This window comes from Helobdella robusta, assembly GCF_000326865.2.
Source record: "Helobdella robusta unplaced genomic scaffold HELROscaffold_20, whole genome shotgun sequence".
Lineage (NCBI taxonomy): Eukaryota > Metazoa > Annelida > Clitellata > Rhynchobdellida > Glossiphoniidae > Helobdella > Helobdella robusta.
The window spans coordinates 2,857,654-2,872,366 of record NW_008704084.1 but is presented as its reverse complement, the minus strand read 5'-3'; the positions used below and the strand labels follow the sequence as shown (position 1 = coordinate 2,872,366).

The following is a 14,713-nucleotide window of genomic DNA, read 5'->3' as shown; positions in this document are numbered from 1 at the left end:
GAGTACTGTTTTAGCGATGAGGTTTAATTTTTAGTGGATTCATAGCACTATTATATACATAGTTTAAAATAATATCTATTGTGGCATCAACAGGAACGTTAGTGAAAAGAGATTCCACATCTATTGATGATATGATGCCTGATGATGTTCTAGTTTTTAGGATGTGAATAAATTCTGATGATGAAGAAATGCAATGTTCATTTGGAATATATGGAGTTAGGATGATGTTGAGCCATTTTGCTACATGACTGTTGGTATTTGACTAATTATTGGACGAAGTGGGTCGCCAGTTTTGTGAATTTTGACAGTACCATACATATAACCTGGTCTGTAGTCTCCAGTTAATAGCGGTATTTTATGATCTGTCGAGTTAGCATTGATTTGTCGAATAATTTGGTTAGTTTTCGTTTTAAGCGATAGTGTTGGATTTTTAGTTATCAGTTTAAATTTAGTTTCATCCTTCAATATGTCATTTAATTTAGATAAATAAGTTAATATTACGTATAAATTAGATTTATCGGCTTTCAGTATTTTTATATTTTTATTAGTTTTTAAATTTTTAGCAGCAATTTTCAATTCGTTCGTCAACAATTTGCTATTACACGAATTTCGTCTTTTGTTAGATTCACTTAATAATTCATTGGCTAATTGTTGATTTACTTTCACATTTCCTAATTGTTCTTGTTTCCAAATTTCATTTATCAACATCTCAATCTCAATATGTTTATTTATTTGTGGTTTGTTTTTTATGAGGTGACAATTTAAGCCGAGGTTCAAAAATTGTTTTTCACGAATATATAATATATATATATTATTACAATATTCTATAAATTCTACCGAATGTTTGTAAAAATTATGGTCTATTATCAACAATATATATATATATATATATATATATATGTGACGAACAAGAATTGTGGTTTTTGGTTTTAAGAATTTTTGGTTTCGGAGCCGTGTGGTGAATAGTTGAACCGGGTTTTTAGTAGTAGTTAGTTTTGCTAAAGGTGATTTGAAGGACTTAATTTTAGTTTATATATATATATATATATATATATATATAAACTAAATATATATATATGTATATATATTTAGTTTATATTTTATATATATATATATATATATATATATATATATTTATGAAGATCACTGCAATTTGATTGGTTTGAAAAATTTCATCGATAAACGTAAACCAGCAATAAATATTCAACTAAATAATACCAATATTCTTCCGACAAAGAAACACATGATTAACTTTAATTCTAATTAAGTTACAATCAAAGTCGCTGTGAAAACAAAGACACAAAGACAGAACAATACATATATAACTATATAACTACACTGATGATGGCAGTTGATGCCGAAAAGAGCTTTTCTGTAGTAATAACGTTATTAATAATGTTTTGTCAAAAATTAAATTTTTTATTTAACCTTAATAAACTTCATCAAGAAGATAAAAGTCTCGCTAGAAAAATTGAGAAACTCAACTATAAGTTGAATAATGCCGAAAACGCAGTGATCTTTACAAATAATTATATCTGTATATATATTTGTATATATATATATATATATATATAGGGGAGAAGGTGGTAATATGGACCACTTTTTGTCTTAGGCCAAAAAAAATATTTAGACAATAGTTATTTGACCCTAGTCTACTAAACAACTAACAAATATGTATTTTATAATATTTTATAACTAATTTTGGTAAAGAATAAAACTTCTCCTTGATAAACATTTTTTTTGTTAGCATACCTCGAAAAATGGTTTTTGGAAATTGAAGTGGTAAAATGAAACAAATGTAAAAATGAACAAAAAATGTTTTATTTTCAGAACAACCTCTTTTATTCTTACATATAATTATAGTTTTATACTTTTAAACATAACAAATTGTTCTTATCAATGAGTTTCTACAAACAAAAACCACAGATGAAAATATGAGCCCATTTTAGACATATTTAGACATACATTGCACCCAAAGTTTTCCAGATTTTGATGTTTTGATTATCTCACCACAAAATAAGCAGTCTGCATCATTATCTTCTGGAACTTCCTGTCCAATAAGATCTAATGTGTTGGAGCTCCCGGATGAGATAAGACTTCCGGTATCTTCTTCATCGCTTGAAGTTTCATCTTTATTCTCACTTTTTTCCGAAATTAGACATTGTTTACTTGTTCCTAGCTGATGCTGATCCACCTGCTTTTTATTGCTGATGGCTGCATTGTGATGTGGTCCCCTTTTTTCTTCGAAATTGGTTTAGCTGATTTTTTATCATTTGATGATTTCAAAACAGCTTTATATAGAGAACTGGTTATGATAGTAGCTAATAAAGCTCTTTTACCTCTATTTGATGTTTTCCTTTTTTTGCATATGGAATAGGAGAGATATCTTGTGGATTGATATGAAATACAGATGTGGATGAGCTTTCATTATCTTCTTTTGTACTCTCATCACCATCATTGTTGCTAGTCACATTTTCAGCTTGAATGAAATCAGTCTCAGAAAACACATTTCTATTTAGTGGATATATGCCAGTCCACTGAAAACCACTGACCGCTATTGCTCCAGTTTGAACCTTGAGATACGCATTGGCAAACTTTTCAGCAATGTCATAATGTCCATCCCACCTGTTCTAAATGCCTGTCTAACCTCTTCACTATAATAGGTTTTTAGGGGACCCATGAATGTTCTATCTAAAGGCTGAAGCTTATGAGTTGTGTGCGATGGCAAACATATGATCGTTACATGGTTTTCTTTTGCCTTTATAATTACATCCAGGTTCCTTGTATGAGAATAGAGTCCATCTAGTACAAGTAAAACTGGAGACTCAGAAGTTGGATTTGTATGGTCAATAAAATGGGAAAACCATTCTGTAAAAAGGTGAGACTGCACCCAGCCGGATGGATGACATCTTCCTATAGCACCGGGAGGTGCCCTTTTCATCAATAAGTCAGTCCAGTTGGTACGTGGAAAAAACATCATTGGCGGAACAAAATTTCCCCCTGCACTCATGCAAGCAATTATGGTTACAAGCCTTCCCCTTTCGGCTGCAGTCAGGGCTCCTATCTGTTTTTTACCTTTCATTCCAATAACATTAGTAAGTTTACTTTGAACTACACTTAGACCCGATTCATCAACATTGAAGATTCGATTTGAAAAGTAACGATGCTTTGCATACTCTGCTTCCAGAAGGTCAAAAAACATCATTACACTCTCCTTGTTAAATCCGATAGCTCTGGCAATCGATGTTCCTTCAGGTTTTCTAAGTGATATCTTACAGTTGTTGTCAATCTTGTTTCTAACAGCTAGCTGATAAGCCATTCGTCATATCATTTCGAGTAAGTCCATAAATTTTTTTTCCCATTAACAGACAATAATCTACCAATTCATAACCCCCTGTCGTAACCCCCTTTTTAGAGGTCCCAATTTGTTTCTCGGCATGATACCTAAAAAAAATATAAAAGGTTGTATTATGGAACAGTCTGTTTCATATTACCACCAATCGCCATTTTAAAAACAAGCCAATAATTACAATTTACAAAGTATGATTTTAAATAACTATTCAAGAAATTTTAATGTTTAACATATCTACTAAATGACAAAATAAATAATTATATATATTATTTACTCATATAGATACAAAAAAAATTTAAATCTTACCTATCAAAATGTTTGAACAACTTCGGAAACAATTTCGTGTAATTTGCAGTACGCATTCAACCTAACAATAACGCCAGCTGTTTAGAATGACCAAAAACTATTTAATCTTTATAATTAAAACAATTATAGATAGGTCATAACAAATCTTCATGGAAAAAATTGCGGTTTCATTTTACAACTCCGTTTCATAATACCACCTCCCCTATATATATATACTACATATTGATATATAAGAAGAGGTTCTGAAAATAGTTCATGAACACATTTTTAATATATATAAACATTTTTTAACAAGTTTATTCCATGAAACTCATAAAAAAACGAAACATGAAAAAGGGCCCTAAAAGATAAAATCTAAAATATATAAGAACCCTACAATTTTTCATAAAAATGTCTAAATCAATATAAAGAATTAAATTAAGGACAAATAACATTACGTTACTCTCGAAAATTGTGAAGTAAAAATAAACAAATTAAATTAAAATATTGTACGTTGAAAAAACTTTATACATATATACACGAATACATACACACATATGTACATACAAGTGTATAAGTCCAAATATAACATGAATGGTATTGAAACCGAATTCTTTAGAATCATAAAAATTTAAGAATAATACAAAAAACATTAAATCTTAATTTAAATTAATTGATATATATTGCTTTATGTTACGTTTTTCCTCTTGACTTTCTCACTTCAATATATGATCACGTCTGATTGAATTGAAGGCGTTTGAAAAATCCAATTTCAATAAACATTTGTCATCTCTCATATGGTCCGGGAATTTTTGTACAAAATGGATTGCCCCATCAGCTCTACCGCTCACCCTACCTCAACCTGCTGTAACTGAAGAATTGGAAAGACCTTGTTTTTAATTGCTGCTAGCGCACATTTTGCAGCGAGGCGGCCGACAGCAATTGGTCTTATACCGCCATAATTTTTTTAAAAGCACTACCAGTTTTTATCCGAAAAGGTAAAGTGCAACCTCGGCAAGGCAGCCGACATTTAACAGTAAGTTAATAAAGGCGGTAATGCCGTTGATGAAGTCTAAAGAATCGGTCTTTGAGGAGGTCACATGTTCGGGGGCTAGGCCATCTCTGCCTCCAAAAGTGACTTTTGGGAACGACCTCAAGCATGCGAGAATTTGTTGAAATTTAACCGAAACACCCGAGTATTTATTAGGGGGGCTTGGAGTTCTGTCAATTGGTGTCTTTGGGTGTTTTCAGTTAGGGAGTTTACGGTATCTTCGGAAACAAGAGCCATCGAGTTGGTTGAAGACAATAGCTGCATAACGTTCCTCACATTGCCTTTTTCAATTTTAGATTTTACTGAAGAAAATAACCTTGATTCAGGCGATTTTACTTTTCCAATTTCCATAATTGGCTCCAGGTTGTTTGGCATCTTCTCCACCGAGCAGTTGTAGCATTCATCAATTCTTTGGTTAACAATCGTCACCGGGCTATAGCGTTTGCCGCCACGTGGGCTCTTCTTCAAAACCATGGCTGGCAGAACTAACGGCCTAGACCAAACTGTTGGTAGATTTGGTTTTTCACAAAATTCTTTGAGTTGTTTACATAACAACTGACCAAATTTTAATCTAGCTTGCTTTAGGATGTGGTCGTATTGCTTAAAATTAGCAGATTTTTTGAAAATATTATTTGCCAAATTGCCAAAAAGAAATGTTACACCAATCAATGATACTAATAAAATTAAATTCAGTATATACAACTATAATTGTAAGAAATCACAATTGGTCGTAAAGAACAACTGCGCTCCTGAAGACGACTCTACTTTGAAGCGTAATCATGTAATATATGAATTTAAATGCCTTATTGACGATTGTGCGCGTCAACAAACTTCGTATATTGGTGTTACAACCACTTCACTTTCAAGTCGTCTCACAATGCATACACAAAGAGGAGCCATCAAATCCCACTTGCAATCAACACATGCAACCCCAATAATCCGCCAAATTCTTGACAACAACACAAAAATAATTTATCAAAACACCAACACAATACATCTAAAAATTGCGGAAGCTGTCCTAACCCCAAATAAACATACAACAAAGAATAATAACATCATTACCAACTCGACGCCTTAATACTAACTTTTTTTTATTTAATTTATATTTCTTAAACATCTTTAAGATCAAAATAACGAGGTGTCACACAAAAATAGTCAGGATCAAATGATGCCATTTCAAAGTGGTCATCATTGTCCACATTCACATCATCATCTTTGTCATTGTAATATGATTTGTGAATGTTTTTCATTTCATCGCCAGCCTTTATTATATCTTCATCATTGTCGTTACTCTTACAATCCATTTCTTTCTTGAAATGTTTTTCAACGCTTCTTATAAATTAATTTTATGATAAAAGATTTTCCTATTATGTGTCCTTGAATTTCGCGTATGGAAATTATACATAAATTTCGCAAAAGTTTCCAATTGCAATTTTTAACATCTAATAAAACTGAATGGTTTGCAGTGTTCATAAATTATCTGCTCAAATAGCAATATTTACAAAAAATAAATATTAATATTTAAAATACATAGTAATATTTACGAAATTTTTAGTGAATCTCTGTTGATGTTACAAGATGCTTTATTGAATTATAATTACATAATTAATTATAGTTTGATTCGTTATTATTTTATTAACTCCTCATCTATGGGAACATCATCTTTCTCACTACTACACACATCGTTTATTTCTGGATCTTTTTCAACAACGATTATTAGAACTAAATTAAATTTAACTAAACAACTTAGCAAAATATCAGATTATTAAAATCACAAAATTTATTTGTAATGTAATTGTAAAATAACTAACTATTATTTTAATCGCTTAGAAAAAAACTAATATTTTTCTAAATATATTTTTTGTAAAGGAAATTTATATTTAGGGAAGATAAAAGATAAGCAAACAAATATTTATGATGTTTTCATTGTTTCAAAGCGGTTGTTGTTTAATTACTTTTGATTTCATTCAATTTTAAATGTTTTATAAATTTTAGACTAATTTAATTATTTATTTATTAAAGAACAAACACTAAAAATCAATACATATTTATCAACTTTAATATGAATATATGATCTTTTTCAAAATTATTTAATCATCAATAGAACATGTTTTAAATCAAAAGGTCTATCAGTTCGAGAGTCAGGATGTTTTGAGGGGTCGGAGTTGGATATTTTTCAATTGACTCCGACACGTTATTTCACAAAAATTCACGTTTTATTGATTGTGGTTTTCGTTTTATTTTTTCAGAACCAGTGTAACGATCATATTTAACTTTCTACATCCGATAATTGGTTATTTTTTTATGAAGTTATTGTTCTCATTGATTTGTTTGATAATATCAGAAGGCTCTTTCAATGCCAATAGCCAGTCATGACATTGGATGATAGCAAATATAAAGGTTTTTTTTTCATTTTTAATAACAGACGGTTTCAATAATTTTAATCAAAATGTTTAAAATTTAGCCTGCCTAATCAAATTGCATTTCGAAGACGAAACTTGTATCCATGGAAGAATGCTTTGGTATATTTTGCGCATCTATCAACGAAAATAAATCAGAATTATTGTTTAACAATGCAGTTTTTGTTGAGTGACTGACTAGTTGGCATGAGATTTGTTTGAGTTGTGTGACATAAAATCTGCCTTACAAAAACATGCTCAATTATTGGTTAAACTTGATATGGGTCGTTAGTTTCTGATCATTCCTGACAAGGAGAGCTTTATAAAGAATATGTGTAGTTATTTTTTTATTGACACAACTAACCAGAGACATTTTACAGACCACTTACCAAGCCAAACAAATAACAAACTTAATGACAAAATATAAAGAAATGGGAAAAAAATGTTAGTGAACCACATAAATCAAGTGCAGAAAAAAAATTTCTTAGCATTTTAGTTTAGTACTCAACCAGAAAATAAAACCTAACAAATAATGATCAATAAGTTAATTTCAAATACCTACATTCACGTTGGCACTCGAACAATCAAATTAAAAATGACAACAAAACGACGTTTAAATAATGGTACTGTACAAATGATTAATGACAGCAAAATTGAATTGTACTTCGATAAAGATAATTAAAAGGAACATACGGTAAAATAAGTGCGATTAAAGTTAAATGCCTGAAAAGAAAATTACAAAATATTGTATGATAATGATGGTAAAGCGGAAACAATTACTGACGAAGGTGTAACAAAATCTAGTAAAACAGATGGTAACTTATATCACCGTCATAATTAAATAATCAGCAAGAAGATTACAGGTCAGTTAATAATTAGGGATTCGTATGAATCAGTAGACAGTTGGGACTTTTTGAAGATGGCATGTGAAGATGACAAGACCACCTATAAGAAGTGGTTTCGGTTTGCTATTGTTATAAAAGAACTTGTTTTTACTACAATATTCATTCCTTAGTAGTATTGTTATTATTAATTTTAAAATTTGTTCGGTGGTAATATTGCTGTTTTCGTTTTAATTTATGTAGCCAATATTTTTGTTTATTTATTTATATTATTTTTATATCATATTTTACTTATTTATTTATTATTATTCAATTATTTATGATTTATTTAATATAATTATATATTATTTATATTATTTATTGTTATTTTTATAACCAAGTCATATTTTCAAACTATTATTTTGGTTGGGCAGAAGCGGTGAAATTAGCGGATACATTTTTTTCAATGTTAAATATTATTGGTAAAACTCATTTTACAGATTAATATCTGTCGTTATTATATCATTTCAGAACTGGTTTTCAGAAAATACAGAAAAGAAGAAGGAGAATTACACTTTATTGAACTGTGTAAAGGATCTTTTTCGTGCTTGGGTATTAGTTTAGTGGGAAGCAAAAATGTAACAACAATGAACACGTACATTCAGGATCTTAAAAAAGGGTATCCAGCTTTCGAATCTCAGCTAATCCATGTTGGCGACGAAATATTGGAAGTATGCCTCTTTCACTAATTCATGTCATGTAATTGGGAATTTTGTCTCAAGTAAAATTGAAACATTGGTTTTGATCATTATTATTATTATTATTAAAATAAGCTATATTTTTTGTTATTGAACCAAAAAATGTACATAAGATAAATCAATTTACAAAAAATCTCCATTTATCGTAACGTTACATTATATACTTTCCTTTTTTAATTTTGCACATCTGTCAAAGTATTTTTTGAAATTTTGCATCACTTCAAAAATAAAAATGTTTGTAATAAACTTGCCTTATCACCCCTCATTGAACATTCGTTTGAAAATTTTTGAGCAAAGCTTCTGAAATTTGAACATAGTTTAAATTTTCATCTCATAAGTCGTAATGGTTCTTGGCTTTGTATATCATCACTATGAACGTTCAAAATAAAAGCATTCGGCTGGCCAGCCTGGGCCAGCTTTTTTTTGTCTGATCGCACACTTCAACAGGTATTTTGGTAATTTAATTCTAGTCATTATTTGTAATCATGGATAGTTTATAATTTTCACTAGTGGCTTCATTCTTCAAATAGACCCATTTTATTAAATTTTTCAATTCTCTTCTTAGTTTTTTTCATGCATACTGCTGGCATTGGTAGCTTACTTTGCGGCGTGACGGCTCAATGGTTAAATTATCCTGGTCCTGCTGTTGCAATAACTGGGCTTGAATGCAAAGAGGTTCCGCCTGTCATGTGCAATGTGTGTGATACGTGGTTTTCACGCGTACTCATGTACGCTGTATGTGTTTGATATCTCTGAAGCAGATGCACAAGAGAGAATGACCTTTAACCTTTATTGTTGGGTTGGAATTTTTTTTTTTAAAATGTAGTTTGTACAAGAGATCCTTTGCAATTTTATTGACTTCACAATTTCAAGTCTAAACCAAAAAAAGCCTCTTTTGCCGTGAAGTGTGGAGAAATTGCTCAATGCCGACTGAATGGAACTATAGCATGACAAAGGCAAAGGTGATCCATTGAACTGTTCATCATATCGGGGTATACGTCTGTTAGAACACTCTCTGAAAATTGTCGAGAAAATCATTGAGAGAAGATTAACGTCGTGCATCACAATCGGAAATTATCAATTTGGTTTCCTAGCGGGGAAATCCACATGTGATGCAATTCACATCCTTCGGTAACTGCAAGAGAAGTACCTCGCAAAGCACAAAACAAGTATGACACATTTTTGTAGACCTTGAAAAAGCATTTCATCGAGTTCCCCGTGAAGCAATCAGATGGAGTCTACGTCGACAACTCATTCCAGAATGTCTTGTTCGACTTGTGATGGAAATGTATACGAATACTAACTCTCGTCAGCACAACGGTTGGAAACACAGATGCATTTGACATCGGCGTTGGAGTTCACCAAGGCTCGATCCTCAGTCCACTGTTATTTATAACTGCGATGGAAAAAATCACAAAGCCGATACGCACTGGTGACATTTGGAATCTAATATATGCTGATGATATCGTTTTAACAGCCACGTCTGAGCAGAATGTAGCACAAATGTTTAAAGATTGGAACACCAGACTCGCCGATCATAAATTCAAAGTCAACATCAGCAAAACCAAAGCAATGAACACTGGTGAACCCATCCAATCCACAGCTACTGGACGATGGCCCTGTTCAGTTTATAAAGCTGGTGCAGGTAACAATTCAATCAGCAGTCAGCAGTGTAATCAGTGGTGTCACAAACGTTGTTCAAAAATAATTGGTACTTTATCTAAAGTGTCCAATTTCGTTTGTCTTGCTTGCATCAATCCACAACAACAAATTTGAAATAGCAATGTTTTTGAAACCATTAAAGTAGAGAAAGTCACATCGTTTCAATATATAGGCGATGTTCTGGATTGTACTGGAACAGCTGAAGCTGCCGTTCGAGCACGCATACGTGCAGCCTGAAATAAATGGCATCTCCTTGCCTCTATATTGATGCGGCGTGGCATCCCACTACCACCACGATTAAGACTTTATAAATCTGTGATACGTCCGGTGTTGTGATATGGTGCAGAAACATGGCCAATGACAACCAAACTGAAACAACAACTTCAACGAACCGACATGAAAATGCTCCGATGGATGCAACGAATTTGTCTAAAGGACCACATCAAATCTACCGAAATCCTGCTTCGTGCTGCCTGATGATATAAAGATGATATAAAGGACGAATGCCGGCAACACCGTCTGCGGTGGTTTGGTCATGTCAAACGAAGTGGAAACAGTGCTATAACTTCTCTTGCAGATGTTGAAGTACCTGGCACACATCCCAAAGGCCGTCCAAAGAAGTCCTGGTCGCAAACAATCGAGCAAGACATGAAAGCTCTAAATTTAAATGAAATGGATACAACTTATCGCCTAATTTGGCGCAAAAAGTTGATGGCAATGAAAACAACGTCCTACCTCGGGGAACTGGGTCTCTGGACGCTAAACGAAGATTGGTTGACTTGATTGATCTTAGGAAGCGATGTTAGTTCTTGTCATTTTGGTGACAGCTGAAAGTATACCCGTATGTCTTTGCTGGATATAAAGCTGTTTGATGTGTGTGGTGTTATAAGCTTATTGAGGTCTTAACCGATTGGACAAGTTGACTGTCACACGCATACACTTATATACGAAGTTGTACATGTTAATTTAGTATATGGTAAAAATGTACACGGTAAGTTGGTTGATATAAAATTTAATTTTACAGTAGTTTTTCATTGTTAAGTTTGTTAAATTTGTAGTTTTGCTATATTTCTGATTAATTGTAAAAATTAAGTCCAATAGTTTAAACATTTATCAAGTTACTTACTGTCACGTTATTGCATGGCAGTTAAGGACAATGGTTGGTCTTTTGAGATGTAAGTCTATTTCATTTAAATATCAGTAACGAATTTCACTGCCTATCAGTTTCAATTAGTACAAATTACAAATAGTGCTGAAAAAGACTGCGCTGTGGAGATTGATTGCCAATGGCTTAAACGTGCTGTCTGGTTACTTTCTTCATGACGTTGAATTCATAAATACGTTGATCAAAAAGATATTTCGTGACTTCCGTACTTAGACGATAATAGATTTTCGTGGATGTAAAAATACAAAAATGTGTTATTTAGTAAACAAAATTTGCTTACTTTGAAAGTTTATTGCTTTAATCTCGTACCTAGACTTAATGTTGTTCGCAAAATAATTTTTTGTACATTTTTATGAAAAACACCCAATTTAAATACTAGTTTTTTATTTTATAAAGCAATTTCTATCCATTTAATTAGGTTAACGGGCAGTCTATCCGCGGAAGAAGCCATTTAAATGTTTCCCCCATGTTCCACATGTTCACAACTGTCAAAATCCTAATACTGAGGTCATTTCATTTATTATCAAACCTTATCCTACATATAAATAACATCAAAACTTAAAATATTTTTCAAGTAATTAGATATATATATATATATATATATATATATATATATATATATATATATATAAATAAATTAATAAATATAAATAAATAAAATATATATATATATATATATATTTACAATATTCTATAAATTCTACGGAATGTTTGGCGTTAACATGTTTGTAGTTCGTTTTTTCGATTTTTCTCACTAAAGTATTTTGGTGAACGTTTAGTTTATTAAAATTCAAAATAAACTTATTTTCCGAATTCATGCTGCAAATAAGGCCATTTTTCGATTTTGAATTAATCATCATCAGTGCGGTTGATGTTTATATAGGGAAATATTGACTTTGTCAAAATGAACTTAGATGGAAATTAGGTGTCTGGTTTCTTTATTGGCTGGTCATCTACTTTGGTCTCCTTTTCTTCATCGATAGCATCATATTCTTCTTTGTCACTATTTACAATGCTAGTTTTTATTACTTCTTTGTTTCCATTGTTGTTTAAGCGCCGGGTTGGGAGTGAGGTTGTCATTTTTTGTTGTTGCTGCGTTTATCAAAACGGTTTTGTATGTACTTTTAATATGTACTGGCTTGCGATTGGTGGTCTAACTGTGTGGCGACAATCTGTTGAAATTTTTCTCGATAAATATTGCTTTTCAGCTTCCACGTTTTGATTTTTCGAGGCATTTGTTTAGACTTATGTTGTGACAGTTCGACAACCAGATCTGCCACAAGGAGTCTATGTTGGGCGACACATGATTCGCCAAGTATAACTTTGATTTTTTTGAATAGCCTTCGGCGTTGTTGCTTGACAGCGAAGAAATCAATTTGTGTGGCTGATGGTCAACTTTTTTATCTTATGAGATGTTCCAACCTCTCTCTAAAATATGTGTTCAGTAAACAAAACCCGTGACTTTCAGTAAACTCAAGAATGCGGTTGCCTTCTTTATTCCGTTCCCCATAGCCAAAACCGCCATGTACGTTGTCAAAACCATCTGTTTTCTCTCCAACGTGACCATACAGATCGTCTCCAATCAGGATTGTTTCAGATTTTGGTATTGTTGAGATGGTGTCAAAGAACGCAGCCCATAAGTCATTTTTCATCCCTTTTGATTCGCCTGTCTGTGGTGCGTATGCAGAAAAAATAGTCATTGTTTGATTTTTTAGGCGAAGCTTGATCCACATGAGACGTGAATTAATCCTTTTAATATCCAGTACTTCTTGGGCTAGCGGTTCTTTGACAAAAATTCCAACACCATTTTTGGCCTTCTTTTGACCATTCGAGAATAGTTTATATTTTTCATTCTCTGAGTTGATATGACAGACACCATTCGATTTCCACCGGGTCTCCTGAAGGCATCAGATGTCAATCCTTCTACGCTCGAGCATTTCTGCGATTTCCATGCTGCGGCCAGTCAGTGATCCATCATTGAGCGTTCCAAGTCTAAGTACCAGAGAGCGGTCATTCTGAATTTTTCTGCAACGTTCCTCCGCTATTGCATACTTATCAGGATTTCTTGGCACCCATCGACCACTTAAGGCCTGCTGGAGACAAGGGGCCGTTGTTTTTATTTGTGATGGCATGGAATAATTTTGGGGAAAATATATATATATATATATATATATATATATATATATATATATATATATATTAGGAAGAAGACCAAGTTCTATACAGTTGTTCAAAAAATCCACCGACGATTCAGCATTAACAAGTTTTATGGTTGATTTTCTAATATTTTGAACTAGTTCTTTACAATTAAGTCTATTCAAAATGTTGAAATCCATTTTATAATCGTTTATGATTTTAATTGTTAAAATTAATCAAGCAAGATCCCATTTTTATAATCGTTTATTTTTTATATTATTATTAAAATTATGCATATAGATCTATTTCGACGTAAAGTCATCATCAGTGCAATATATTTTAAATAAATTCTATTAATAGTTAATTAGTTGTATTTTTTAATATATTAAAATAAAATAAAAGTAACGAAATAAAAACGCAAAGGTTCAATGAAATTAGTAAACAAAATATTTGAAATTATACGATTGTTCATGCTACGTGGCCGTTGTCAAGATGGCAACCAACAATGTCACAAATTTGAAGCGCGAAATTAATTAGAATATCGTTTCTATTATTATTATTATTAATATTATTAATTATTATTATTTTTATTATTATTATTGTTATTATCATTATCGTTATCATTATCGTTATCATTATTATTATTATTATTATTATTATTATTATTATTATTATTATTATTATTATTATTATCATCATCATCATCATTACCATTATTATTATTGTTGTTGTAGTTGTTGTTCTTTTTATTGTTGCTGTTGTTGTTGCTATCGTTGTTTGTATTGTTGTTGTCGTCGTCATCATTGTTATTAAAAGTATTATTATTATTATTATTATTATTATTATTATTATTATTATTATTATTATTATTATTATTATTATCGATGACGTTAAAATTATTGGCAACAATGTTGACGTTGTTAATTAATCTATGCGTAGGGAGAGTTGTTTTAATTTGTTGTTGGTTGTTCAATGTAGGTCATTAGGATCTGTAGGAATTATATTATTTTTTATTATATTCTTCATTATCAATTCATCGATTTTATAAGAGGAAGACATGAAATTACGGTAGTACAGTATAATA

The 14,713-nt window shown here is 31.5% G+C and overlaps 3 protein-coding genes across 3 annotated transcripts; all 3 read right to left on the bottom strand.

Moving 5' to 3' along the window:
* Positions 1-1,945: 1,945 nt before the first annotated feature.
* Positions 1,946-3,319, bottom strand: HELRODRAFT_171453 (hypothetical protein; the record flags this gene model as incomplete). The annotated part of the gene is made up of 2 exons (XM_009018167.1): positions 1,946-2,241; positions 2,626-3,319. 2 exons carry the CDS (start codon positions 3,317-3,319, stop codon positions 1,946-1,948), a joined length of 990 nt encoding a protein of 329 aa, XP_009016415.1.
* A 1,304-nt stretch (positions 3,320-4,623) lies between these two features.
* HELRODRAFT_171452 (hypothetical protein) lies at positions 4,624-5,162 on the bottom strand (the record flags this gene model as incomplete). Its single annotated transcript, XM_009018166.1, has 2 exons — positions 4,624-4,858; positions 5,005-5,162. 2 exons carry the CDS (start codon positions 5,160-5,162, stop codon positions 4,624-4,626), a joined length of 393 nt encoding a protein of 130 aa, XP_009016414.1.
* Positions 5,163-12,893: 7,731 nt separating this feature from the next.
* Positions 12,894-13,400, bottom strand: HELRODRAFT_77621 (hypothetical protein; the record flags this gene model as incomplete). Its single annotated transcript, XM_009018165.1, has 1 exon — positions 12,894-13,400. A coding segment is annotated over one exon (507 nt), but the record flags the coding sequence as incomplete, so codon positions are not given.
* Between the last annotated feature and the right edge of the window lie 1,313 nt (positions 13,401-14,713).